General features: G+C 55.2%; 1 protein-coding gene across 2 annotated transcripts in view; it reads left to right on the top strand.

The window, feature by feature from the left end:
* MAP2K3 (mitogen-activated protein kinase kinase 3) overlaps nt 1-24,375 on the top strand; it is a 45,589-nt gene extending 21,214 nt beyond the window's left edge. For both annotated transcript variants that reach the window (XM_014604330.3, XM_014604329.3), the window contains exons 2-12: nt 6,567-6,636; nt 8,215-8,263; nt 13,760-13,873; nt 14,806-14,925; nt 15,964-16,080; nt 16,364-16,415; nt 17,229-17,356; nt 17,755-17,832; nt 20,258-20,397; nt 20,806-20,851; nt 21,625-24,375. In XM_014604330.3, coding sequence (XP_014459816.1) covers nt 6,567-6,636; nt 8,215-8,263; nt 13,760-13,873; nt 14,806-14,925; nt 15,964-16,080; nt 16,364-16,415; nt 17,229-17,356; nt 17,755-17,832; nt 20,258-20,397; nt 20,806-20,851; nt 21,625-21,708 — 998 coding nt within the window. In that variant the 3' untranslated portion in view covers nt 21,709-24,375. The remainder of the gene's footprint in view (nt 1-6,566; nt 6,637-8,214; nt 8,264-13,759; nt 13,874-14,805; nt 14,926-15,963; nt 16,081-16,363; nt 16,416-17,228; nt 17,357-17,754; nt 17,833-20,257; nt 20,398-20,805; nt 20,852-21,624) is intronic.
* Nucleotides 24,376-24,945: the final 570 nt, after the last annotated feature.

The following is a 24,945-nucleotide window of genomic DNA, read 5'->3' as shown; positions in this document are numbered from 1 at the left end:
GCGTCTCCGTGTTTTACAGAAGGGACAGGATTGCTGCTGTCCTCCTTTACCTGGAGCCGGCACAGGCCACGAGGCAGCAGAGAGGTTGGATTTCAAAGGTCAGCTCAGTCGGAGAGCTTTATTTGCAGCTCTTAAGATTCATGTCACCCAGGAACGGGGGCAGTGAAGTCGCTGGGAAAAAGTGCGACGTGGTAGGAGGTGTCCGTGCCTGTGTGCGGGTGGATGCCTAGCGCTTGTATGTGCAGGACTTGGAATTTGTCGGCACCAGGAAATGCAAACGGCTGCTCGAATGCTCCCAAGATCACGGCACGAGAGACTGAACTGGGCGTTTGGCTAGGGAGGAAACGGCTTCTCTCTTTGTGTGGAGGATGCAGACACTGGGAGGGGGAGGGCGGGGGCTGGTTACCGCTGACCCAAACCCTGCCTGCACTAGAAAACTTGCACCAACTTTCCACCCCCACCTCTCCCCCCGCGGTGATGCAGCCAGTTGCGGGTCTGCTCAGAGCGGTATCAGGCGGCAAGGGGGCCGGGTACCCGCTCCTAGCCTGCATGCCAGCTCCTGCTGCCGGTGGCATTGTGTCAACCCAGTCCTCCTGCGTGAGAGAGAGTTGTGCTTTGCAGCGTTGCATGCCCGCCCAGGGCGGTCAAGGGCTAACAGCCAGTCGGGGATGCTTGTGCCTCCAAGTGCCGGAAGAGCCTTGCAGTTTTTTCAGGCTGAGCCATGCCCTGCTGATTGCTGTTTCCTTTGCTTTGCTTGACTTCTGGTCTTTTGCCCTGGTTGGAAGGCCTCGCAGCTGGCATAAATCAGCAGTGCTGTGTGGCAGACAGAGGGTCTCTGCTGCTTAATGTCCACGGAGGGTCTGGCTCCGTGTTCCTGAAATCTGCTGGAAGTGGGTGCCCTGGGGGTGCAGCTGCAAAGCATCCAGGCCTTTTGGGTGGGGAAGAAGACGGTTTGCAGCCCTTGCAGGGCTTCCAAGTAGCAGCCTCTGAAGCCTTCGTGGAATTGCAGCACGTGGGCGAGATGGGAGTCAGGGTGACGCATGCAGCATAGAGCCACCTACGGGGTGTGGACACGTGCCCTTCTCTGGGTGCCAGGGCAGGATGGGAGGTCTTGACTTGCAAGCGTTTGTCATTCTTCTCCCACCGACTTGGGAGTCCTCTTCCCCTCCTCCCACCCTTGCCTGGAGATGGGGCAGGCGTCTGTTCACACGGTGCCTAGCTATTGGGGACGGGGCTTGGTAACTACACATGCAACTCTTGCATTTGTAAGGGAATTGGTTTGCATAGGGATCCCTCCTGGGGTGGGTCACTGGAGCTTGCTCTCCTGGGAGGGACTGGTCTCTACTGGGAGCTGGGCTGGGGGGTGGTCTCAGGGTAGCTCTGCCAGCAGCTCATGCAACTTGTGCGTGTCTCGACTGCAGCCGGCAGGCAGAGAGTCCGGAGCGCGCTAGACCAGATCGTTGTAGCGGGGAGGGGAGGCCTGCGTGTCTAGGAAATCTGGCTCTTGCTATTTTCCTCCTCGGGGTAGGGCAGGTGCAATCCAGCTATGGCTGGGCTGGCCTGGCACACAGTCCTCTGTACTGAGCGCCAGTGGTAGGCTTGCATCGGCACAGGTGACGGGTGGAGACCCTGGTCATTGCAATCAGTGCCTCCGATGAGTCACGGCTCTCCGATCGGAGCCAGGAACTGCTGTTCTAGGGTTGATCTAAAGGGGCATTGCTGCATGGGGGTTTCAAAGGTGCAGCACTGTGTTTGCCTGCCTGGGGCAGGGAGCTACTTTCTGGGGTATAGCCAGGCTTCAGGGTGCTCAAGCACCGTCTTCATTGGCATGATCCTCCCAGCAGCTCTGGGAGGGGAGGAGCAGCTGCTGCCTCCATTGCACTGATGGGGACCTGAGACGCAGGCAGAGTGACTCGCCTGAGGTCGCCCAGGCAGTCTGTGTCAGGGCAGGTGCCCTAGCCCCCAGCCCAGCCCTCTCTCTGCTTGCAAGGGGTCGTTCTCTGCAGGGTGGCAACCAGGAGCCCAGCCTTCGAAGCACACGGGCTCATCCCCAGCAGATCAGGATCCCCAGCGCCAGCGGGCAGGGCTGCAGCCTTCACCAGTGCTGGTGCCCGCAGCCCGTGGAGCCTGGCCAGCTGGCGGCCAAGTGAGTCACTTGGTGCCGTGCGGCGAGTGGCTGGGGCCTCTCGGCATAGAAGCAGCTTTGTCTCTGCATTTGTGGTTGCTGTGGTAACTGGAGAGCAACAGAAAGGGGGGAGTGGGGCGGCGGGCAGATGAGCCCCGTGGACCGCCCCAGAGCCGCCGGTCCCAGATGGGCGGGGGCTTTTCTTATGGCCCCTTGTGGACCCGTGTGTGATGGTCTGGGCTCTACCGGGGACCCTGTGCCCGTAGTGGGGGCTGCTGTATTCTGAGCATCCACTGGCACATGTGTACCAGGGCTCGGAGAGGAAAGAGCCAGCCAGCGTGGTACCCCTCCAGTCCATGTCTGACCTGCAGCAGCCCCTCGGCAGGGCTGTCCTGGACCTTGGAGGCCTGTCTGGGTTGAGGGACATGCAAGCGGGTTTCCGCTGTGCCCAGCTGGTGATGAGACTGTGCATGAGGGTGCCCGGCAGCATGGGCGATGAAGGGTGAGTGGGGGGGAACCCCTCTGCCAGCCCTGGATTTGGGTGGGATGCAAGTGTGTGCATAGAGCTGGGGTAATGAGCACGACACGTGCAGGCAAATCCCACCTGAAAGGTTTCTCGAGGCAGGGCTGGATTGAAGCATGTACCCAAGTATTTCCTGGGCTGTAACGAAGCAAGAGAGAGATGCCTGTGCCTCTTGCTGCAAGCGGCCTCGGGAGAGGATAGGGTGCAGCAAAGGCGCCCTCTGGGCTCTGCCTTCAGTGGCTCCCCCGTCCTTGTGGCTGGCTAGCAAGCTCCCCTCCTGCAGGGAGGCCGGGGCAGGTGCGTGGGTCCTCTGGCTGCTTTGAAGCAGGTTTTTGGAGAAGTGTCACCGGAGTGTAAATCTCCAAGTGCTATTTATAGGTCCCCTTCCCCTGCCGGGCTCCGGTGGGGCATTGGGAGGGAGTGCCGTGGCTGCCTCGCTGCTGGCAGGGCTCCCGGCCAGGGGCAGAATTCACAGCAAAGCCTGTTGCTGCCACGGCTGGTCCTCCAGCCCGTGTGCGCTCCTGCGTACCCTTTATTTTTCTAGGATGCTCATTGGCTAAGGTGGCGGTGATGTTGTTGCAACACGAAATCCTTCCCGTAGCTGGGGTGTTGCAAGTGCGTGGCGAGAATGCACGTGCGGTGCTGGGATCGGAGCGACCGGGCTGGGCTGGTGAAGGCCTTTGCTTCTGCATCCTTGCGCATCCTAGGGGGGCTGCTAATTGATCCCAGCTCCCTCCGCAGGGCAGGGGGCTGCTGATGCTGTGCCCGTTGCTGAGATGTGGGGGTGACATCTCGGTGACCGGCTCGGTCTGGGTGCAGAACTAGGGAGCATCATGGAGGGTCTCCTTCATTTGGGAGGGATGGTAGCCTTGAAAGCCAAGTATGAGCACAACAGTTGGGTCAGGGGAGCACTCCCTAGAGCTTGGCCAGTTCCCGAGGAACCTCAGTTTCTCCAGGGCCACGGGGCCAGGGGTGAGTAGTGGCCATTAGCCATGCCTCGGTGTGTGGGCTTTCATGTGAGAACTTCATGGCATGACCCCTGGCAGCCAGAGTCACTGGCATTGAGGTGGCAGAGAGGGCAGCTGAGGCTTGCCCAGGGCTGGAGTGAGTCTGATAGTGCCTCGGGCACAAGGTTGGACTAGATGACCTCTGGAGGTCCCTTCCAGCCCTGCTGCTCTACGATGCTGAGCATGTGGATATTGCCTTAGGTGTAAGGAGGCGGCTGCTGCTGACCTGAGCCATGGGGAAACGAGGTGAGAGGCCTCAGTGACGCTCTGCAGCCCAAAGAAACCTGCTCTCCATGCCGCGGTGTCTAGAGTCGAGCAGTGGGTGTTACCCACCTCTGCAATTCAGGTGCTCTTGGGGGCAGTACCCCCCCCCCCCCAAATGTTGGCTGGGGACCTGCTTTGCAGCCCCCTGGCACCTATCAGCCTGTCCAGGCCGGTTAGCGAGGTAGCAGCAATTCTGTCCTGCGTGCACATGGGCTCAGCTATTGTCTTGGGGCCTCCGCTCTGCCTTGCACTCCCCCTCTGCAGAAGTCTAAGTGCTGGACTTTGTCGGCTGGCCAGGCCCCATGAGATGGGCAGGTTGAAAGCCAGCTCCCTGCACGAGGAGGACATTGCTTGCCCAATGCTGTGCAGCTACCTACGGGAGCAGGAACTTTCCTGGTCCTAGCCCTGCGTTCGCATGGCACCGCTCTGCTTGGGCATCTCTGAGGTGTGCATGGTTGGCAGAGCTGCTGGCAGCAAGCTGTCCCTCTCTTTTTGCATGCTCGGGGTGAGTCAGGCAGTGCCTGCTCCATTGGCCTCATGTCTCTGAACAGCGGTGGCTCCTGGCTGTCCTTAGCCCTGAGCGGTAGAGAGGCTCCCACCCCTGCAGCCACAAAACATCCAGCTGGCCTGATCAGGAGCAGCTTGGCTGGGGGCAACTGCAGCTCCTACAGACGCACCTGGGCTGGCTGTAAACCAGCTCACCCAGGGCTGGAGGGGTTCAGTGCCAGCTGCAGACCCCGCAGAGCCCCAGGCAGGGTGTCGGAGGTGAGCTGGTGCAGCGGTCTCTGCCACTGGGGCTTCCACGGCTGTCGGTACTGCAGATACCTCGGCTGTGCCGTGGCTAGCTGCAGTTGCACCTGTTCTCCCTTTTCCCGTCCCTGTAAGTAGGGACACATGGTGTGGTTCAGGGAGCCCCTAACCCAGTACTGAGAGCTCTGGTAGCCTGACCCAGGTACGACCCTTGGTATCTGAGCTCCTTGCCCTGAAACAGGGCTCTGCTTCGGGTGGTGGCTGCAGAGGCGAGAGCAGGGAGCAGTGGGTGGGAGCACTGGGCACAGGGAAGATGGGGCGGCATCACTAGGCTGGTGGCTCTCAGTGGGGCTGATGACAAGCCCTGCATGTGAGGCTCTAAGCAGCCTGGGCCGCATCCTTACCCACCTTGGTGCTGGCTCCTGGATGCATGGGTTCTGCAAGGCAACCTGCGCGATGCCTTTACTTGCGTTTGCCCCGGGCTCCCTTCTCAGAGCCTGGCAGTGCCCCACGTTCCTTTTTGCTCAAAGCCCTGACCACCCTGCTGGAGTGGATCCAGCCTACCTGGGCAGGAAGCTGCTGCTGCCACCACCCTCCAGCTGGTCCCTGCCAGCTGGGAAGAGGGAGCACTGGGAAATCCCCTCTGCAGTGGCCTGCGCCCTGGCTCACTTGGGCTGCCCATGCTCTCGAAGGGGAAGCTCCTGGGTTACAGGAGTGAAGGGGCACCGCTGAGCATGGCTGGAGTCGGGGACACTGGCAGGGCCCAGCCACCTCCCCGGATCCCGTCTCCACCGTGGCTTCATCAGTGGTTTGGTGACCTCTTGTGGCCAGTGCTCCTGAGCTCAACCCAGATCTGGAGCAGGAGTAGAGCCCGGCTGATGCTGAGGTTTTGCCTGCCTCCGCACAACCCCTCTTTGAGGCATCTTTGCTTCTAGCACAGCTCCCGGTGCCAGCCCCTTCTCCGCCCCCACAGCAAATGCACCCGGGACCTCTTCCCGCTGGAGGTGTGGCTGGGGAGGAGGTCGGAGAAGACCTTGTTACTTGGCAGCTCAGAAGCCGGTTTGGTACCAAATCTGTTTGGTACCCAGAGCTGGCTGATTTCATTAAAACTGATCCAATCTTTCTCCCTCTTTTTATTTTTTATTTTTTTAAGATCCCAAAGGATCTTTGGAGCCACACAAGCCAGGTAGGTGCTGGCCAAACAATGGCTTTAAGCGTGTTGAATGTTCAGAGTATTGCGGGCTGTGAATAGCCCGGTCATGCTCAGCTCAGTCAAGACTCTTTGCAGGCCTGGGTTTGGGTCACTGAATTCAGGGGATAGTCTCTGCTGATGCTTTCTAGTGCTGCATCTCCCTGCTCTGGACACACTTTGCTATGCCCTTGGTGACTTGCATCAGCTTTGAAACCTAAATCTTCATTCTCCCCTGCACTGTTGGGGCTGCTGGGTGTGGAACGGTGCGCTCATGATCTTCTAGCGTCACTGCTGCCTGTTGTGCATATCTGGTGGTGCCGGGCAGATGCAAATCAGGCCTCTGATCTCCCCAAATGAGTGGGTTGTGTGGTTAGGTCCTTGGAGGCCATCTGAGCTGTTGCTCTTGGAGGCTGAGTAAGGAAGCTAGTTGAAGGACCGAATGCTCCAGATCAGTGGTTGTAGCTTTGCCTGTGGGGGCTGATCCTGTTGGAGATGTCCAGGTTGGGTTGAGTTCCCTGGTTTGGCTCCATTTGCAAAGTACCCCAAACTTCCTTTCTGCACAATTTGGATCCAGCTGTGCCAGTGGGCTCGCAGGCCACTCGGGTGCTCTCATGGTAACTTGGGTAATGCCAGGCAGCCCTGGCAGGAGGAGAGGGGAGAAGACCCCAAAGTGTTGGTGACTCAGGCGTGTGTTTTCTCTTTCAGTGAAAGGCAAGAAGAAGCGGGATCTGAAGATAACATGTCCCCCCATCAAGCAGCCAGTTGTGACCACAACGTAAGTCTCTTTCTGCGCCGCTTAGAACTGGTTTTCCACACACTGACTTGCCAGTATGTGTGGAGCATCTAGGCTGAGGATTCGGGTGTTCCCACCCCCCGGGGCCTTTCGAAACTGAGCTTCTCATCCTTCAGAACGTCTTCTGTCAGTTTTGTGGCACGCCTGACCTCTGCAGTGACTTACCCACGCAGCCAGCAATCCAGCCACGGTCATGTCTGCTAGGGGGAGAGATGTCATGTGCTGGCCCTGTCTGTCCACAGCATCTTCATCCCAATCTTCAGGACCACAGCTTGTCTAACTGCCTTATTAGAGGACCTTCCAGCTATGGGCTTATGCTGGTGGTCAAGGGAGACCATCCAGCCTATTCACATGAACCCTCACCTGGGTCTCCAGGCAGTGCATCCATGACCTTCCTGCCACCTTCACTTCTCTTGAAAGCAATACCATTGAGTAATTTAGGCTCCACATCTAGCTTGGTACAGGTCTTTCTAAGCGGTATTTGCACAGTCGTAAAGAGGTATCTACAGGTATTTGCACAAAGGTAGAGAGAAATGCAGTGTCTTTCACTTTGCAATGGGACATCTCCTTGAAGATGTTCCTTGAACTAGAGAACCAGGAAGCTAGTTGTACAAGCTACATGTGAGCAGGCGAGAGAGAATAATCAAACTTGAGTGATGAAAATGGATGTTAAAAACCATTTCAACAATTGTTAAAGGTGAAGGGTAACCTAGGAGGTAAGGATGATGCCTCATAAAAAGCCTTGGATCTGAAAGTTCCTTGAAGCACAGTGCTGCTAAGATGCAAGGCTCACCTGAGTGTCATAAGTGAGTGATAAAGGCTCTGAAGCATCGCTGGCTTGACAAACAGAGGGATTATCTCGTGTCCTCATAGCGGTGTGCTTCGTGCTTCTGGGCTGTTGTCTTCTGGGCAAAGACAGCTAGCCATGGCTAGCAGAGCTAGGACACCGCAGAGGCATTTAATCTCTGTCTCGGTTTCTTTGGATATCTTGTTTCAGGAGGGTTGATCTCGATCAGATCTCTGGTTTGATGCTTGCTCGCAGTCGACTTCCTGGGCCAGTGAAGCCTCACACCCAGCAAACACTTGAGCACATTCATCACTTTAATCCTCTGAGAGGAGCTACGGTCGTACTTGAGCGTTGCAGTTAGACTTGAGGTTGTGCATTTAAAACTGGCCGTAGCAGGACATGGTGACAGAGGCCAGGTGACGGAGGCCAGCAAATTTCCTGTGCCTGGCAATGGCCCCCCTCAAACGCGTTGCATTTGTTCATGCTGGTGGCCTCCTGATCCTTGTAGCTATACCTGAGACGGTGTAGGCAGGCTAATCAGCAGCCAGACGGGTGAACTAGCGCTGTCACTCAGCACTGCTGATCAGCTCATGGGAAGTGGCTGAGGAGGCAGCCTTGATGGGGCAGCATGTGTTTGAGAACCCTGCTACTGGGCCCTTTAAGTAACAGAGTGGACATGGCTGGTTGACTGGCCCCAAACCCCACGGCTGGGTAATGAAATGCCAGGTGACGGTGTACTCACTCCTGATTTTTCTTTTTTTTCCCCTCTGCAGGCCTCCAAGGAACTTGGACTCCAGAACTTTCATTACTATTGGAGTTAAAGTAAGTTTTTTTTTTTGTTTTTTTTTTAATGTCTGTTTCCTCCCCTTGTTCCCCCACGTCCTTGTTGGCACCTCCCCGCCACCACCCCTACGCATCTGTCCCTGCAGTCAGTCTGTCAGCAGCAGACTGAAATGTCAGAGCCGGCGTTGAGCCCATCACGGTAAAAACATGCCTTCTCCTTCCTCCTGCCACCATCTCAAGTGACGTTGCCTTAAAGGCTTGCAAGTTCAGCCAGCAAAGGCCTGCCCCAGTTCTGCACCCATGACTCAAATGATGATGAGGCAGCGTAGACCCCAAATGGTAGGGCTGGTTGGGGGAGGTATAAATGGGGCTGCAGTGTTTTATGGAGTTACACATGACCAAAAGGGCAGAAGTGAAGTGTTGTGACCAGTCCTGCCTGGCAGCTTGTCACTGTAAAGGCCAGGTGAAGCCTCTTGAGCATCTCATCTAACTTCTTGCACCATGCATGGTCCAGACAAGGCTGTCCTGTTCCTCGTAGGTCATGGAGAGTGTGATCAGGGGGCTTTGGGGCCTGTCCATGCAGCCTTCCTCCTGACCCGAGCTCTGCCCCCAACCAAATTAGCCCTGCTTGGAGCAGGCCTGAGTGCACACCTTCAGGGAGAGCTGGGCCTGCTCTGGGCGCTGTCAGACACCTTGCTGGGGTGTATGGTACAATGCTGTCCTGCTTCTGTAACCAACTCTCATGGGAGAGGAGAGGAGCAGGGGGTGGAGGGGTCTGGATGTGTCCTGTTCGCCCTTCTTGTCAGCATCCACTCTCTGCCACCATGCAAGACCAGGCTCCCGGGCTAGAAGGCCCTATGTTCTGATCAGGAAAGGGCAGTTCATCATTTGGGCCACAAAGAACGGACGCATTCGTTCAATAAAGGCCTCCCCTGTGCAGGGCTGGGCTTGCCATCGTGCTCCCAAACCACAGGCTTCTGCCAGCAGGTCTAACCTGCCTTTTCTGGCAGCACAGCAGGCTCCATTCGCTCTGTCTGTGGGCTGTCTCTGTAGGGCAACCTCAGTCAAGCGGATGGTAAACTGTGGTCTGCTGCAGTGCCCACGTAGCTCCAGGCCTGAGGGACTGCATCAAAGCTGTGTAAGGGGGTGAGTGAACTTTGTGGGTAGCTAAAGGGCAGGGAGCTCCCAGGTCTGTCCCAGCAATGACCTCGGGCTGAGGTCAAGGGCACAAGCCAGCACAGTAAATCAGCATGACCTCGGCGCCCTCTCAGCTCTGAGCTCACCTCTCCTAACAAGGCTTCCCTTGTGCTGCCCATCTCTGGGGCTGCTTTATTGCAGGCCGTTCTCCGGAGAGGCCGTGCGGGGAGCAGGGACAGGCACATCGCTCCTCCAAGACCCTGCGCAGCCGTGCCTTCCTCCCCTCGAATGTACCACCAGTGACCTAATGAAAAACACCAGCTAGAAATAGCCACCGTCTCTCTTCTTTCACTCTCTTGTTACGGGCTCTCCTGGGGCTGTGTAAGGCCGTTTGCTGTCATGCTAAAAACAGTGGCCTGCCTCCGTGTTGGATCAGAGCTATATCTAGCTGCTTACCTTCCCCCCAAGGCAGGTGGCATGGCCAATACGATCTGGACCTCCAGTCCTCGGTGCATGGTGGGGGAGGGAGAAGAGGGAAGCCAGGACTCATGCCGCATGACGGCCTCAGTGGTCATTAGGTAATGTGTGTATTAATAGCTGAGGGAGAGAGGAGCTTTGTAGTAGCCCGCGGTGGTGAGGGGGAAGCAGGCATCGCTTGCTGTGCCATGCCCTCGGCATTGCTTCCTTCCCCGGTGTTCTCCAAGCAGTCCCACGCCAGAGCTGGGCACCTCTGGAGTTATTGAGCTGGTGGGACGTGTGCTGCTCACAGCCTGATTCTGGAGAGAAGTAGCTGGTGATCCCTAGTCACAAGCCACTGTAGCATGGCAAGCAATGCAAAGTGTGCTTTGCAGCTCCTGTGCTGAGCCAACCACAACCGTGGTTTGGGGCAGAGCAGGGTGGAGAGGAATAGTGACCCTACCCCCAGGCAGGCAGGAACTCACTGCGGCAAGCCTCCCTTCCCTGGGGAGGAGGATCGGGGCTCCCAGGGCATGCTGTGAACCCCCTGAGCTCTCCGTGGCATGGGAAGTGCTCACCTTTTGGGAAAGGGTTAATGCAGACGCCAGAACAGAACAGTAAACCGGGAGCAGAGCGACTGCCTAAGGTAGTACCGGGCTTCTGGGAGGCATTGAGAAGAGGTAGCCCCCTCCGGTCACAACTTGCACATGTCCCCTGTCAGCCTGGCGCTGCCTGGTGACCTCCTTCCCCTCTCCAGGCCCCCCCTTTCCCCGCTTCCAGGAAGGGAAGTGGCTGGGGCAGTGCATAGCTGATGGATGAGCTCACACGTGCAGCTCTCCGCCGCTTCCAGGATTATCAGCTGCCAGAAACATCTGGCTGCAGGGAGCTGTGTTCAGGGCGCACCAGATCAACCCACGGCACGGCGGCCTCTGCACAGCCCAGCGGCCAACTCGGAGGGATCTCCGTGTGGCTGTGTCCACTCCACTCTGCTTTGAAATAGGCAGCGCTGTTTCCCCTCCACCCTGGGCGTAACCTATAGGCATTGTCTCGGAGGCAGAGTCCCTCCTTGTGCAATAAAGGCTTGTCCCCTCCTTTTCTGGCTTTGCTTTGACTCTGAGGTATTTTCTTCCCTTGAGACCAAAGCAGAAGGCAAAGCCAGTTGCTATTGTGTGCTCCAAAGAAAGGCTGCAGCTCTTGGGGGGGTGCATGCCAGGCTTCCTTGGCTCTCAGAGTGAGAGGTGGACTGTGGTGCCGTGTCAAAGGGGGGCTTGCAAAACAACCTTCAGCTTGTGGGGCAGGAGGGACGATCGGTCTCATGGGTGGAGCAGTCAACTCTGACCCCAAAGGCCTGGACTGCTTATGGGTCAAGTCTGTGCGTAAAGTGAGGATTTTATTTCTCTACCTCCAGGGATGATTGCAAGGACTGGTATCTGCTTGTGATTGTGAAGTGCTCACTCTGCATTGATGGGGGCTGTAGGAATACCTAGACAGGCGGGAAGTAGCACAGCCTGCATCTCTCCAGGCACCTGCGATGATCCAGCCTGACTGTTCCCAGACTATGCTGATAGTCCATCTAGTCTGTTATCTAATGCGTCCAGCTAGGACCAGGAGCGGTGACTTCAGGGGAGGGAGTGAAAATGCTGTAGTGTGTCTCCTGCTAGGACAGCCTGCCCCAGGGAAGCTCGTGTTTTCTCTCAAGCTGGTTAGAAGTTGGCTGAGCCCAGAAACATGAGTTTCCATCTCTTCCAAAACTCTTGCTTTGTGTATTCTTTACCGGCATAACCCTGCCTGCTCTGTTGATCCACGTAAACGCCCAGTCCTCCTTCAATTCTGGACACAACCCACCTAGTTTTCCAGTTGCCCATAGTCTTCTAGGGCAGACGAGATGAGAACGTAAGGGAACCTCGCCACAAGACGACAGCATTTAAGGCTGGAGAGTAGCGGTTGTCTCTCAAATTCATTCACGCAGCTGGCGACACGTATGCTTTTGGTCAATGCTGTTGCACGCGATACCTTCTGCCTCTTTTGGCACTTAACAGTTTTTAAAGGGGTGGAAAGTGGGAGATCTCTCCGTTCTGTATGCCATAGCCGTCCTCTTGACAAAGGTCTATTGATTGAGCTTGGCTGGAGTCTGAAAAGTCTGTGAAGCAGCACGGAGCCGGGGCAGGGATACTATAGTTCCTCAGTTCCCAGGATTGGCAGGGGTTACATGGGGGTCACAGCTGCACACCAGGGTAACGTATGGCTTCCCCTCTGCTTCCTTTGAAACTGGAATTCATTGTGGGGCGGGAGCTGTGCTAACCTCCCCATTCAGCTCCCAGCTCAGCATCTCTCCCTGCGTTGGGCGAAAAAGGGTTAAAATCCGGGTGCTCGTTCAACTCCTGTGGAAATATCCTTATGCCAGCCCTACCGAAAAGCACAGAGAGGGGGACATGGGATGGGCCGTCATGCGCTGTGCAGCGATGCTTTATCATGGCTCGCAGGATAAAATCCTTGTCTCTGAATGGAAATGGAAGTCCTTTGCAGTACAGCTGCTGGGTCATCGGGGTGGGTAGCAGCCAAAAATATTTTTCCCACTTCCGAGTAGTTCCCTCGTGTAGTTCTGGTGAAACATGCGCTAACTGGGCTGCTGCAAAGCTAGGAGAACATGCGCCTGGGCCTGGACCACTGCTAGCTGCATGCAGCACAGTCCTTGCTGGGTTGAAGACGGTTGCAGAGTGCATTCAAAGCAGAATAAAGTGCTGGGTGTCTTTTAATGCCGTTTCATGAACCTCAGAAGCCAAGCAGGGGAACTTGTGTCCTTCGTGACGGTGCTCAGGACAGGAGCGGAGCGCGTTGCCGTGGGTGGAGTTGAGGATTTGTGTAACCCAGCCCATGGTGGTTTTGCCCAAGTTGCTCTACAAAGGAAGTGACTTAGCAGTGTATAATGCCAGTGTAGGCTTCAGAGAACCTGAGACACAGCGTCACGTGCTGCGCTCGCAGCTAAGTGTTCCTGTGAAATCATCCCTGACTAATCAAAGTTCAAATACTCCTTGTCCAATGTGAGAGCCTGATCCAGTCCGTGCCAGCTACATGGCTTCACCAAAGCAGGTTCTAGCTACCACAGGGAAGAGCTCAGCGCTGCATTGATGGTAGTTAGATTCGATTGTGCCTTTGGTTGGATGTTGGGAGTTGGTGATCGTATTTTTGTTTCTTTTCCTTGACTTTGGACATAGCCGTCCTCACCGGGGTCTCGCTGGGATCAGGGTCTCTGGTGCCTTGGGTTGAGATTGCAGTTCCCACCACCGAACGGGGATTCATCATGCATGGGATCTTGCATGCTGCGATGCTCAGCTGTACATAACGGGTCGAAACGGGATGCTGCAGGGTTTCTGGATCGGGTATCTGTGACATCCCGCAGTGCAGAATGGGCCAATGGAAGCTTGAAATTTCCCCCTCATCCCTGCAGAAAAATTTGGGGGGGGGGCGGCAACTGGAAATGGGCTAGTCTACATTTCTGGCAGGACACCATTGCGGCTTCCTCCTGACTTTGCCTGTGGTAAAGGAAATCCTTCTGGGTGACAAATCACACGGGTCAGTGGTAGGAAAGGCTCCAGCTGGGGTCTGCAGCACCCAAATTACAGGCCTGTGCCACTCAGGGCAAAGGAAGAACTGTGCTAGCAGTGAAGAAGTAGCAGGCTGCTGTTGTCTTGGGGGCCAGCTCCCGAGGGAGCTGTGATAGGGATGATCCTTCCTCCGGCAGGGGGTTGGACTCGCATGTCTTCTTGAGGTCCCTTCCAGCCCTGTATCTCGGTGACTCTATCCCACGAGTGTGCAGCTGTTCTGTCAAGGCAGATGTTTGGCTCTTCAGGTCCTTGAAGTGTCCGTTTCCCTGTGGGGGGTACCTTGGTTCTGAGGTCTCAGTGCCCGTTTCATGTGGCACCTTCTCTTCTCCCCTCCCAGAACTTCGAAGTGGAAGCTGATGATTTGGTGACGATTTCAGAGCTGGGCCGTGGGGCCTACGGCGTGGTGGAGAAAGTACGGCACGCACAGAGTGGCACCATCATGGCTGTGAAGGTGAGACCTGCTTGCAGTCCTGGTCATGCTCTCCTGGGGTGGGCGTCGAGTTCCCCAGTCCAGGTCCTGTTGGCATTGATGAAAGTATCCTGGCAGCTCCTGTGGGTGTTGGGTTGGACCCTATGCCTCCAGGGCAAGAGCTCTGTGTTGAACCCTGCCGAGCTGTGTGCATGGGACCAGGATACTGGTACTGCAGGGGGTCTTGGGCAGGCAGTTAAAGGTGATCGGGGAATATAAGAGCAGATCCTGCCTTCTCCAGAGGAACAGCGCACTGACTCCTGCAGTGAGAGAGAGAGGAGTAGACATGGAAAGCCTGGCTCCTTCACTTAGCAGCCTGTTGTACTGCTCTGCAGGCCCTCGGCTCTCCAAGTGACTGTTCAGATTGCCAGCCTACTCCCTCACCTACCACGCAGCTAAAGCATCGTATGACCACAGTGGAGACCCCATCCTTCATTTGCTCTCCTGAGCTACTTCATGCATCCCTAGTGCACTTGCTGCAAGTCCAGCCCCCGGCCAGTACTAGCAACTGGTACTGGTGCAGAACCAGAACACTTCTGCAGCAGAGGTCACTCCCTTGTGAGCTCCTGAGCCAGTTCTCCAAAGCAAAGTTCAGTTTTCAAGCAAACAAGAAAGCCCTCCATCCTCTCCCAAAGGCTAGGAGGGGAGCCCCTTTCTGCTTTGGCCTTAGCCCAGTAAGCTCTTCTCTTCACAGCTTGCTTTCTCCCCTCTTGCTTTCTCTTCTGGGAGCTTTTAAAGCACACTGGGTTTGTTTAACAGGGCTTACTGCCCTTTCTTAAGGGGACAGGCCACCCTGTTGCAGGGACATTCAAAGTTCCCCAGGCTTTTCTAGAAGGTCATGTTGCTGCCACCACAAAGATGGCCCACGGGGGTCAAAAGGCTTTAACTTTTGCCAAATGACTGTTTTCTCCCAGAGAATCCGGGCAACTGTGAACACTCAGGAGCAGAAGAGGTTACTGATGGACTTGGATATCTCCATGAGGACAGTAGACTGTTTCTATACGGTCACCTTCTACGGAGCCCTCTTCCGAGAGGTAACGGGACTGGGGATTGAGCTGGTGCTGTGTATGGCAGGGGATCGGTCTCCACTAGGGCTTAAATTAATTAACTCTCCAGAAGGGACACTAGGCCCATTGCTTACACCCCTTTAGTGCCAAGGAGAGTGGCAGCCTCTTTCCCACTTCTGTGCTGGCCCAAAATGCATTGCATTGAGGGGATACTTTCCACTGCCTGCTCTGGTCTTTGGACCAGACAGAAGCCATCGCTTGGTATTTGCAATAGTTTCTAAACACAGCTGGGCCAGGATGTTTTCAGTCCTGCTTGGCATATGCCATACACAGGACAGAAAGAGGCCTGATGGGCCATCTGTGTGAACAGGCAGCCTTTTTTCCAGACAGTCCTAAAAAGGGTTTGTTCCACCCCTCACCCGTTACAACCACAAATCTCATTGCAAACCCAGAAGCACCCTGCAGTGCGTCACCTGTGAAACCTGAGGAGGAAAGGGCATCACCAGTGCCCTGCTACTGCAGTGGCAGAGAAGTAACCAGTTAATACGTACTCAAAGGACCCCAGAGGAGTGGGAATCTCCCTTCCTCTCCTCCCAGTCTTTGCCCATCTGCCCTGAGAGACCCTTCCTTCCTGACCCCAAATCTGGCAGTTGGTTTGATGCTGAGCAGGAGAACAAGATCCTTCCACCAGGTACCTGAGAGGCCTCCAAAATAGCAGCAGGCACACCCCAGTCAGAAGTCTGACCACTGGCTTTGCCCAGTGTCTAGTCTTCATGGGAAGGCAAGAGAAGTCCCCAGAAGCCTATAAAGCAGTTATGGGGGAGGAATTCCTCTGTCCCCCTGTAGGTGACCAGCAGAAGCCCTGGAGCAGGTGCCTCTTGCACAGAGATGATCACCTCTCAGCTCCAATGTGGAACCTGTAAAACATGATGCTCCAGTACTGAATGCAGTCTTGCTTCCTAGGTTTGCCCATGTCAAAAGGGTGGGGTTCACTCCCTGCCCCCATTAGGTCTTGGGATGCATCTGGAGAGCTCTTAACACATGAGCTGTTTCTTTTGTGGTCAGGGCGACGTGTGGATCTGCATGGAGCTGATGGACACCTCTCTGGATAAGTTCTATAAGAAAGTGCTGGAGAAGAAGAAGACAATCCCCGAAGACATCCTGGGGAAGATGGCCGTGTCGGTGAGTGGCCGGCTTCTGAGTCGAGAATGACTAAGAATAAGTCCCCCACCCTCGCTCTGGTTCGGGAAGCATGCCCTTTCCTGGGGTTTGGGAGCTTCATCACAACTGCTAAGCACTGTGGCGTATGTAAGTCACGTGGTGGAGCTGTGGTGCCCTGAACTTTAAGGCCCAGGACACGTGTCCGTTCTTAGCCCTGTGGTGGTTTGTGGCCATGTGGTGAGAAAGGCCGGGCTTTCAAGACTTCTGTGCATCTAACTTGTTCTCTGTCTCCTCTCATCACTAGATTGTGCGTGCGCTGGAACATTTGCACAGTAAACTGTCAGTGATTCACAGAGGTATGTGATGCTGGGGGGCAGTTGCATGGCCTTTTCCCTTTAACCTTTCTCCTAAGGGCACAACTGGCTAAGCTGGCTCCCCTGGCAGAAGGTTTCTGGGGCCTCTGCCGGCTCCTATCCTGAGCGGGGCTGGTACAGGGAAATTGTTCCTTACAACTCGCTGGGTGATTCCTGTTCTTTCCTCCCTCCCAGCTTGAATTTAACAATTGCAGTCTGAAAAGTGTGCATTTCCACATGCATCGCTGGCTCTCTCCACCTTGGGCCCTACAGAATAGGTTGCTGTTTGAAGGAAAGCCCCTAAACTTCCTTGTAGACTTGCTGGGGATTCAGGCTGGGTGAGACTGGAAGGTTGCACTTTGGCTGAATTTTGGGGATGGAGAATTGGGAAGTCAAGGCTGATTGTCTTTCTGGCTCTGCTAGCACCTTCTGGGGTAGCCCTGGGCCCACAGCTCCAAAGGTTCCTGTTACCCACTGGAATCAATAGGAGTTAGGCATCTAAATACCTTTGGAAGATCCAGGCATCCACTCACCTTCCTGAATCAGAAGGTATTGATCTGCCTAATGAGGCAGGGGATGCTTAGCTCATTGGCCCCAGTGTACTGCTGTCTTTGGGGCCAGAGAAGGGCAAGGTCCCTAAAACATGAGAGGAATGTAGTATTGAAGTACAGAACCAGTGGGCTTTAGTCTGCTTAGTCCCCATACCCTTCAGTCAGTGACTGCCCAGCTTTGTCCTCTTAGCTCCTTAACCTACGCCTGGCATGCTTTATCCATAGAAGACTTAACTGGTTTGCTCTGTCTCCCCAATCCCACCAGACGTGAAGCCATCCAACGTGCTCATCAACAAGGAAGGACATGTGAAAATGTGTGACTTTGGCATCAGCGGCTACTTGGTGGACTCGGTGGCTAAGACCATGGATGCAGGCTGCAAACCCTACATGGCTGTAAGTGGGCTCTTGCACAGACGGGCCTGTCACCTTGAATCAGCTGATTGTAAGGGCTGTGGTTCCTTTCTTGCTTCTGACTGAAGTAGGGACAGAAGGGGGCGGTTTAGAAACTACCTCCCCACCCCTTCCCCTTCGCTTGCCCTGAGGTGGAACCCATGGAGACTGCTGCCTGGATAGATAGTGCCTAGCACAATAAAAGTGACTGTAATGATAGTGGCTTTCATTGATCCCATTTGGTGTGACTTACCCTATTTTCAGTGCACTGAAACCCCTGCTACACTGCTGTTCCTGCAGCTTGGGTTTTATAGCCCAGCATGTGCACTGGATGTGTGTATGTGGCTCGTGCACCAGGGAATCCAGACCAAGTTGCATTAACATCCGTCTTTTCATTGCAGCCAGAGAGAATAAACCCCGAGCTGAACCAGAAGGGCTACAACGTGAAGTCGGACGTCTGGAGTCTCGGAATCACGATGGTAATTCTGACTTGGCTTTCAGCAGTTCCAGCGTTTGGCTGCTGCCATGAGTTTTGCGGAAGGCAGCTAGTGACTGGGGAAGGAGGAGAGAACTGGGGCAGCATGTGAATTGGTGTGGAGAAGCAGGCTTTGAAACCCTGGCCTCAGTCCCTTGCGTTGCTATGCAGGCTACTTGGCAGGCCAAGTGTCCATGTAGGTTGCTGGCATACATCTGTACTTGCTATATAGCTAAAGCGTAATGACGCTGCAGCAGAGGTTCCTGTCTCTGCTGCGGTCTGGGCCCACGTTGTGGTGGAAGCTGGAGGGCAGGCCTCACTCGCTGGGCATACTCTGTGCTCTCCATTATTTTGGTGAACAGTGTCACTCGGGATTGTGAGCCCCAAAGGGTTGACTTGCAAGCAATGTTGGGTGCAGAAGGGGCTTGACAGAGAGGGTGTTGGTGCTGCTTGTAGGAGCCAGGAGTCAGTGCAGCATTTAAATCCCCTTCCACGTTGCAGTATCCAGTGTATGCGAGGGAGGCACAATCCTTGAGCGTGGTGCCCAAGTGCCAGGCTTGTTGCTTGCACATCTGTATATGCAGTGCCCACACCTGCCCTGCTGCTGGCCTGTGTGTTTGCAATGGCTTCTGGGAACACTTGGGCAAGCTGTTTCATAGAGAGTATCAACAGGAGGCTCGAGTGCCTCTAAAGCAGGGCAGTGCAAAGGGGGAGCAAAGCATTGCAGGATGCTCCAGTGCCAGAAAGCTGGGAGGAAGGAGGACAAGCCAGAGCTTGGGTGTACTGTGTGCCTCACTGATTGCAAAAATTTTGGCTGTGACCCAGGCTTGGCCTCTAGCAGGGGGAAATGCTGCTGGCTTCCATGAGTACTAACAATTAAACCATGTGCTGTGTGGATGCACAGACGGTTTCAAGCCAAGTGTGCCCTGAGCTGTTCACTGATCCAGTTCAAAGCTGAGACTGCTCAGAGCAGCTCATTATCTACTGAACGCGAGGAACTGCTGTTGCAATGAGCGGCCAAGCTCCTCGCGTCAGGGGCTGAAGGAGATCCCGGCGCCTGGCTTGGAGAAGTTAATGTCTGGGAAAGGTTTTTTCCCTTTCTGAGAGTCTGAAGCTCTGAGTAGGTGGAGAGGATCTCGTTGAGGAATAACCTTCCTCTCCTCCAGGCTCATAACCGCACCATCCATTGGGATTCAGCTTCCCAGTGTCACGGGTGTGTGTCGTGATTGTTCTCTCTCCTGGCTGGACTTGTCCAAAAAAAGCTGCCTGGCCCACGCTTCCTGTTGGATTCTGCGTCTAGAGCAGGAATGTAGCCGAGCTGATTGGCCATCTGTGCCCCGGCCTGGAAATGTCATCAGGCTTCAGTTTTTCCTCCCGAGACACAGGAAGCCCTGTGATGGGAGATTGTGCGAACGAGGAAATTTTGCAAGCTTGTCTAGAAGCCGGACGCGAGGCCTGGCTGAAATGCTGCCAGCTTGCAGCTGAGCACAACCCCAGCCTGGCTGACGCTGGCTAATGTCGTCTTTCTGGGCTGACTTCCTGCTCTTATAACCTAGCAGGGCTGGAGGATTTCAAGTCGGCATGTGTTCAGGGTGGTTGGGATGGCACCAATCCAGCGGGGATTTGCCCTGTAAGGCTGTAAAGCAGTGCTGTCGTCCGTGGGCTGCTGATAACACAAAGTTAGTGTGCTCCCTGGAGCATTGGCCTGGGGAAATCCTGTCCTGATGAATTCTCTTCTACCAGCTTTCATATATCATGGGCTTTGGAGGCTTCCTGTGAAGCCCAGGAGCAAATTGGGAATTCTGAAAATCACCCAGATGCTGCTTTGAGAAATACATGGATTAATAATGGAAGAACACTGGCAGAAAGAATCAAAACTGCCTATTTTCCCCAGGGAGTGTAAGATACTGTATTCCTTGTGTAAAAAATAATACGCGGACCTTTTGTTTTTTGGTAGGCGGAATAAAGAAAAAAGGTGTCCCCTTTTAACCAAACTGTTCAGAATCAGTTTCCTCATTTAGGACACACCCTCTTAATTAGTTTTCAGTTGCTAATTTGAGGGGGAAAAGGAGAGAATAAATATGGTATATTAAGCTTCCTCTGAATATTTTTGTTTTGTTGAGAAGCAACCCCCCCTCTCCTCCCCCCGTCCCGCTGAAACTCCATGAAATGTTTAAGTCTGTGGTTTCATTGCAGTGATAATTTGGGAAACGAGAGCAACACAAAGTCGTTGTGCAGGAAAAGATTCGTTGTAGTCAGAATTCATGGGATGTTCTGGTGGAAACTGGCCGAAAGCTCTCAGCATCAGTGCCTGCCTGCTCTTGTGGCCATGTCCCCGAAGCCGGGAGGCATCCTGAGGCCGTGGGCCTGCTGTCCAGGCATTAAGCCTGAAGCACTAGGTCCTGACGGCAGCTTTTTCTTCTGTGTAGATCGAGTTGGCCATCCTCCGCTTCCCCTACGAGTCCTGGGGCACCCCCTTCCAGCAGCTCAAGCAAGTGGTAGAGGAGCCCTCACCCCAGCTGCCTGCAGATCGCTTCTCGAGGGACTTTGTGGACTTCACAGCACAGTGGTGAGTGCCTGCTCTGGCCCCTGCCTGCTTTCTGTCTGGGCATTGAGGTCCTATCCCACCGATTCAAGGATGGGACTTGACATGCTGTGTCCATCGTATGGGCTGGTTCCATGCCCTGTTATCCTCCATCTTGGGAATGCCTTGATGTACAAGTGAAGGGAGGTTGGTTTTAATGGTGAAGCTAACAGGAAGCTTTCCAGTCTTCCTGGCTGTCCAGTGCTGCAGGTGAGGTCTGTTGACCTGGCTAATTGATTTCTAAAGCCAAGGAGTGATGCAAACTGATATTTGCCCCCCTAGAAGGAAGGCATTGGTGGCTAGGGTTGCCTCAGTCCTTTCCTACCCTGAGAGTCCTCTTCAGCAAAGATGAAGCCAGCGCTTCATGGGGTTTCCTTTTTTTTTCTGTTCCAGCTTACGGAAGAACCCGGCAGAACGGATGAACTACTTAGAACTTATGGTGAGTCTGGGGCTGGTGCGTGTGGATCTTGCAGAGTCTTGTTCGGTAGCTGAAGCTAAGAGGCTGGTCTGTATGTACTGGACCAGTGGTACAACATTGCTCACAGCTCACCCTGGCCTCTGGGGTGGGTTGGACGTGTAACACTTCGAACCCTTTTGGGTGGAATAAGGAAGGTGGAAAGAGATGGAGATTTCAACAGGCCCACGAGTGCCTGCCAGCCTGGTGCATCTGGGTTGGAAGACTTCCAGGTGTTTCCCTCATCCCCTCCACTTCTGGCTGGTGGAGAATCACCATCTCTGCATCACTGCCTGACTCGCGTGCCATGGATTGAACCAGGCATCCTGAGGGCTGCCCTAGAGCGTGAGCTAGGATGGTTTGAGGTCCTCAGCTTGGACTTCAAGAGAGTGGTGCTCCCGGCTGGCTGGCATGGAGGGGCGCCTGTAACGCATGCTTACCCATTACACTGGCTTTGATTGTCCAGCTGGGTTGAGTCCTCATTGGTATTTTGTGGCTTGGTCCTGAGATCTTGCGTGTCCTTTGAAAACAGAATTCCCCGCGGCTGAAATAAATCCGAGCCCCCTTGGACAGAGCATGTGCCCCTGTATCTGCTGTCCAAGGGGATCGGTGCCCCAGGCGTGGGCTTTCCTGTTGCTTCAGGAGTTTGGTTGTGGGGAAAGCCTTGCAGGGGCCTTTTTCTCCCATGGTGCATCGGTTTCCATTGGGAGAGCTGCTTTCAGCCTCATTGCTGACTCCTGCCCTGTTCTCTTTTGCAGGGACACCCCTTCTTCACCTTGCACGACACCAAAGAGACTGACATGGCCTTCTTCGTGACAGAGATCCTCGGGGAAGACTCCTAACTGCCGAGCTTCACGGCCATGGCCAGCCCCTCATGCCCACGGCTTGGCCTCCCTGCCGGAGAGAGACTGAGGACTTGTGTCCACGGTGGTTTGCTCAAAGTGTGTCTCCCCTGCCTGGTGAACCCGCTAGCGGCCTGGCTTTTATCCCACTCCTTTGAGGCTGCTGCAGGAAGAGCCTGGGAACTTCACACACCCAGAAGTCGGCGCGGTCGCTGACCGTCACCCAGGGCAGAGCGGGCTCCGCCATTCCCCAGCTGGTGTGTGGGGGGTCCAGGTGGAAGGATTCCCAAGGCCAGGGGAAGGGCAGGCAAGTCGCAGTGCCCTCCCCTCCCCCAGCACCACCGTGCTGGAGGCTTGGAATAGCTTCGTGTCTCCCCGTCTTACGCTGCAAGGGCCGAGAGGTTCTTCCTGGACTCTCCAGACCCCTGTCCCTGCCCTCGGTTCAGGGCTTGCTCCCTGGAAGCCCCTTGTCGCTCTGCTTTCCCTGCAGCCCTGTCACAGGACCACCCCCGGGGGTCTGGCTGGGGGTGTCTGGAGAGCTGCACGGCTGCCTCTTGTGGGAGGGGAGGGCAGTTTCAGCCCTCGTCTTCAGAAGCCAGTGCTCCCAGGCAGCCCCATGCACGGGACCCCTTCCTACCCAGAGTCCTGTGGGGTAGGTCTGCCCCCAACCCTGCTGCTGGGGTAGGGCTCACTAGACTGTTGAAGTGATCTCTGGGAAGCAGGTTCAAACCATGCCCCTCCTTGGCCTGAGCTGTTGCCACTGCACCCTCCCCAGGTGGCTGCACATTCCCCCGTGACCCTAGCCCTACATGCGTGCACAGGTCAGGCCCCTGCCTCCACCGAGCCGTGTCCACAGCCCGGGGGAGAGGAGGTGGCTCTGTTCTGCGCGCGCACCCCCCCTGCCCCTGCACCCCATATACTGAGTAGATGTCTACGCTGCGCTTGGTGCCTATTGGCCATCATCAATGAGTCTGGGTGCTGACCGGGCTCCCCCCAGGGACCCTTCTCCCAACCCCAGGGCTCACGAAAGGGACTGGGCACCATGGTTCTTGCTTGCTCCCCAGCCGCTGTTCTGTGCCAAGCTCACACCACCTGTTCAGCGTTCACCAAAAAAAGAAAAGCTCTCTCAAACCAGCACCTTGTCCAGGGGCTGCCGACTGTTGTACATTTTTCTGTCTATATATAATGGACTTTGTAACCCGATTCCTCGCTGGGATGAACAAGCTCTCCATGAACCCCTTCCTTCACGAAAGGACGAGGGCACGGGGGTTCCTCCCGGTCTAACAAATCCACTGTGAAAACCTGAGGACACCCCTCCTTGCTTCCCAGTCTGGGAGGTCTATGTCCGGCCAGGGAGTCAGAGGGGTTTCTACCATCTGCTGTAGCTGCTCTCCCAATGCACGCGCTGGAGGTGGATTTTGTTATTTTAATTCGGAATGAGTTTTCAGAGTGATTCCCTCCCCACCTTTCTAATTATATATTTGTGTGTCCGTATGTGTGTGTGCGCGTGTGTGTGTGTACATATATACATAGATATATTTTTAAATCAGTGATGAACGCAGACAGACATGTCTGCGGCCAGCCAGGTGGGTGGGATGATGGCTACTGACTTCTGGGTTTCAGTTCTGTGGGGGGGAGGGGGTCACGCACAGGCATCTGGGCCCAGATCCTTTTTTCGGTAGAAATGGAGCTGTTTTGGAACCAAAGCTTTTAGAAAAGCCGTGTTGGGGCCTGGGGCGTAGGAGGCCTGGGTGTGGGGGCAGACCCGCTGATGTGTGCTCTGCTCCTCGCAAGACCCGGGTTCTCCCCAGCTCAAGGCCCCCTGCATTTCGGAGGCACCGAGTCCAAGCATCTCATCTGTTTCTGCGCACCAACACGATTCTCCGCACCACCTTGACTACTTCTTCTGACTGGAGATGGATGAGGCCCATTTTGCTCCATGTCTCATCCCAGTCCCTGGCTTAGATTCACCTGCTGTAACGAAGGCAAAGTGTGAAAGCAACTAGTCCCTTCAACTGCTCCCTCCTCCCGCCCGCTCTGCAAGCTACCTGAAGCAGGTCGTGGGGACGGTGCGCTGTACAGTTGTCCTTTATCTTTGTGCTTGCTTCGGATTGTTTTAGTTTGACTTGGAGCTTTATTCTTCCCCCACGCTGGGGCTTTGGGGCTTGGTTATTTTTTTAATTGCATGGGGTTTGTGGCTGGCTTTCACCCCCTTGGGGAAAGCCCTGGGTCTAGAGTCTAGATGGAGTCCTGAAATCCCTTCTCCTGGCCACGTGGTTTGGGGAAAGAGGACTCCTCCTGCCTTGCAGCCCTGGACATCGTGTCTAGGGCACGGATTTCGCGCCTAGGTGGTGCGTGTCTTCCCGCACGGGGAGGCGGATCTCACCCTAGTTTTGCTTCAGTTGATTTCAGCTTCATCCTCCCCACAAGTCTCCTTGCCCTCTCCTCTCCAAAGCTCCCCCCCTCCCCGCTCTTTTTTGGTTCTGTTCTGTTCCTTTCCCTCCATGGGTTTTGTGGGTGAACTCCAAGTACCTGTTTGGGATTCAGCTGATCTCCGAGGAGGGAGAGGCGGTGCCTTGGGAGAAGGCCCTCTCGCCTTCTGTGGATGAGCACGGTCTGTAACGACGAGATGAGTCATCGTTTTCAATAAAACATGCCCCCACACCAGCTTTGCGCTGCTTCTTTTTTCCCCTCCGTTTCAAAAATCCCTGCCTTTCCAGCGTCCCCTGCTCCAGCTTTATTTTGAACGTTGCGTCACGGAAGCAAAGTGCTCGAATCAGTCGGCTTCCCTTGTGAGAGATGCTGTTCAGACGTACGCCAAAGGGTAGGTCCCATTCTCCCCCGCCAACCGGAGCTGGCAACCATCTGAGTTGTTATACATGTGCAGCCGCTGGCACGTGGAACAAATGTGCAGGGTGCAGGCGACAGCACCGCACCCAACAGTCGGCCAGGCCTGTGAATCGTATGCAGCTACTTTCCTCTGTCAGACGACGTGGCCCAGAGGACGGAGAATTGGCCTGGGCTTGGAGCTGGCTTCTTTCTCCTGGACTTGCTTAAGGCCACCCACTGTGCTGTGCCTCTGTTTTCCCAGCTGCAAAATGGGGTGATGACAGCAGCTACCTTTAAGGGGCAGAGCTGAGTCCTAAGGTACGCCTAGCCTGCAGCGGTCTGAGCTGGGTCTGGTCCCAGAAGCATGGGCTACTGAACCCTGCTTCATGACTAGATGGTTTCCAGTGC

This window comes from Alligator mississippiensis, chromosome 13, assembly GCF_030867095.1.
Source record: "Alligator mississippiensis isolate rAllMis1 chromosome 13, rAllMis1, whole genome shotgun sequence".
Lineage (NCBI taxonomy): Eukaryota > Metazoa > Chordata > Crocodylia > Alligatoridae > Alligator > Alligator mississippiensis.
The sequence above is the reverse complement of the archived record's forward strand: the minus strand, read 5'-3'. Positions and strand labels throughout refer to the sequence as shown.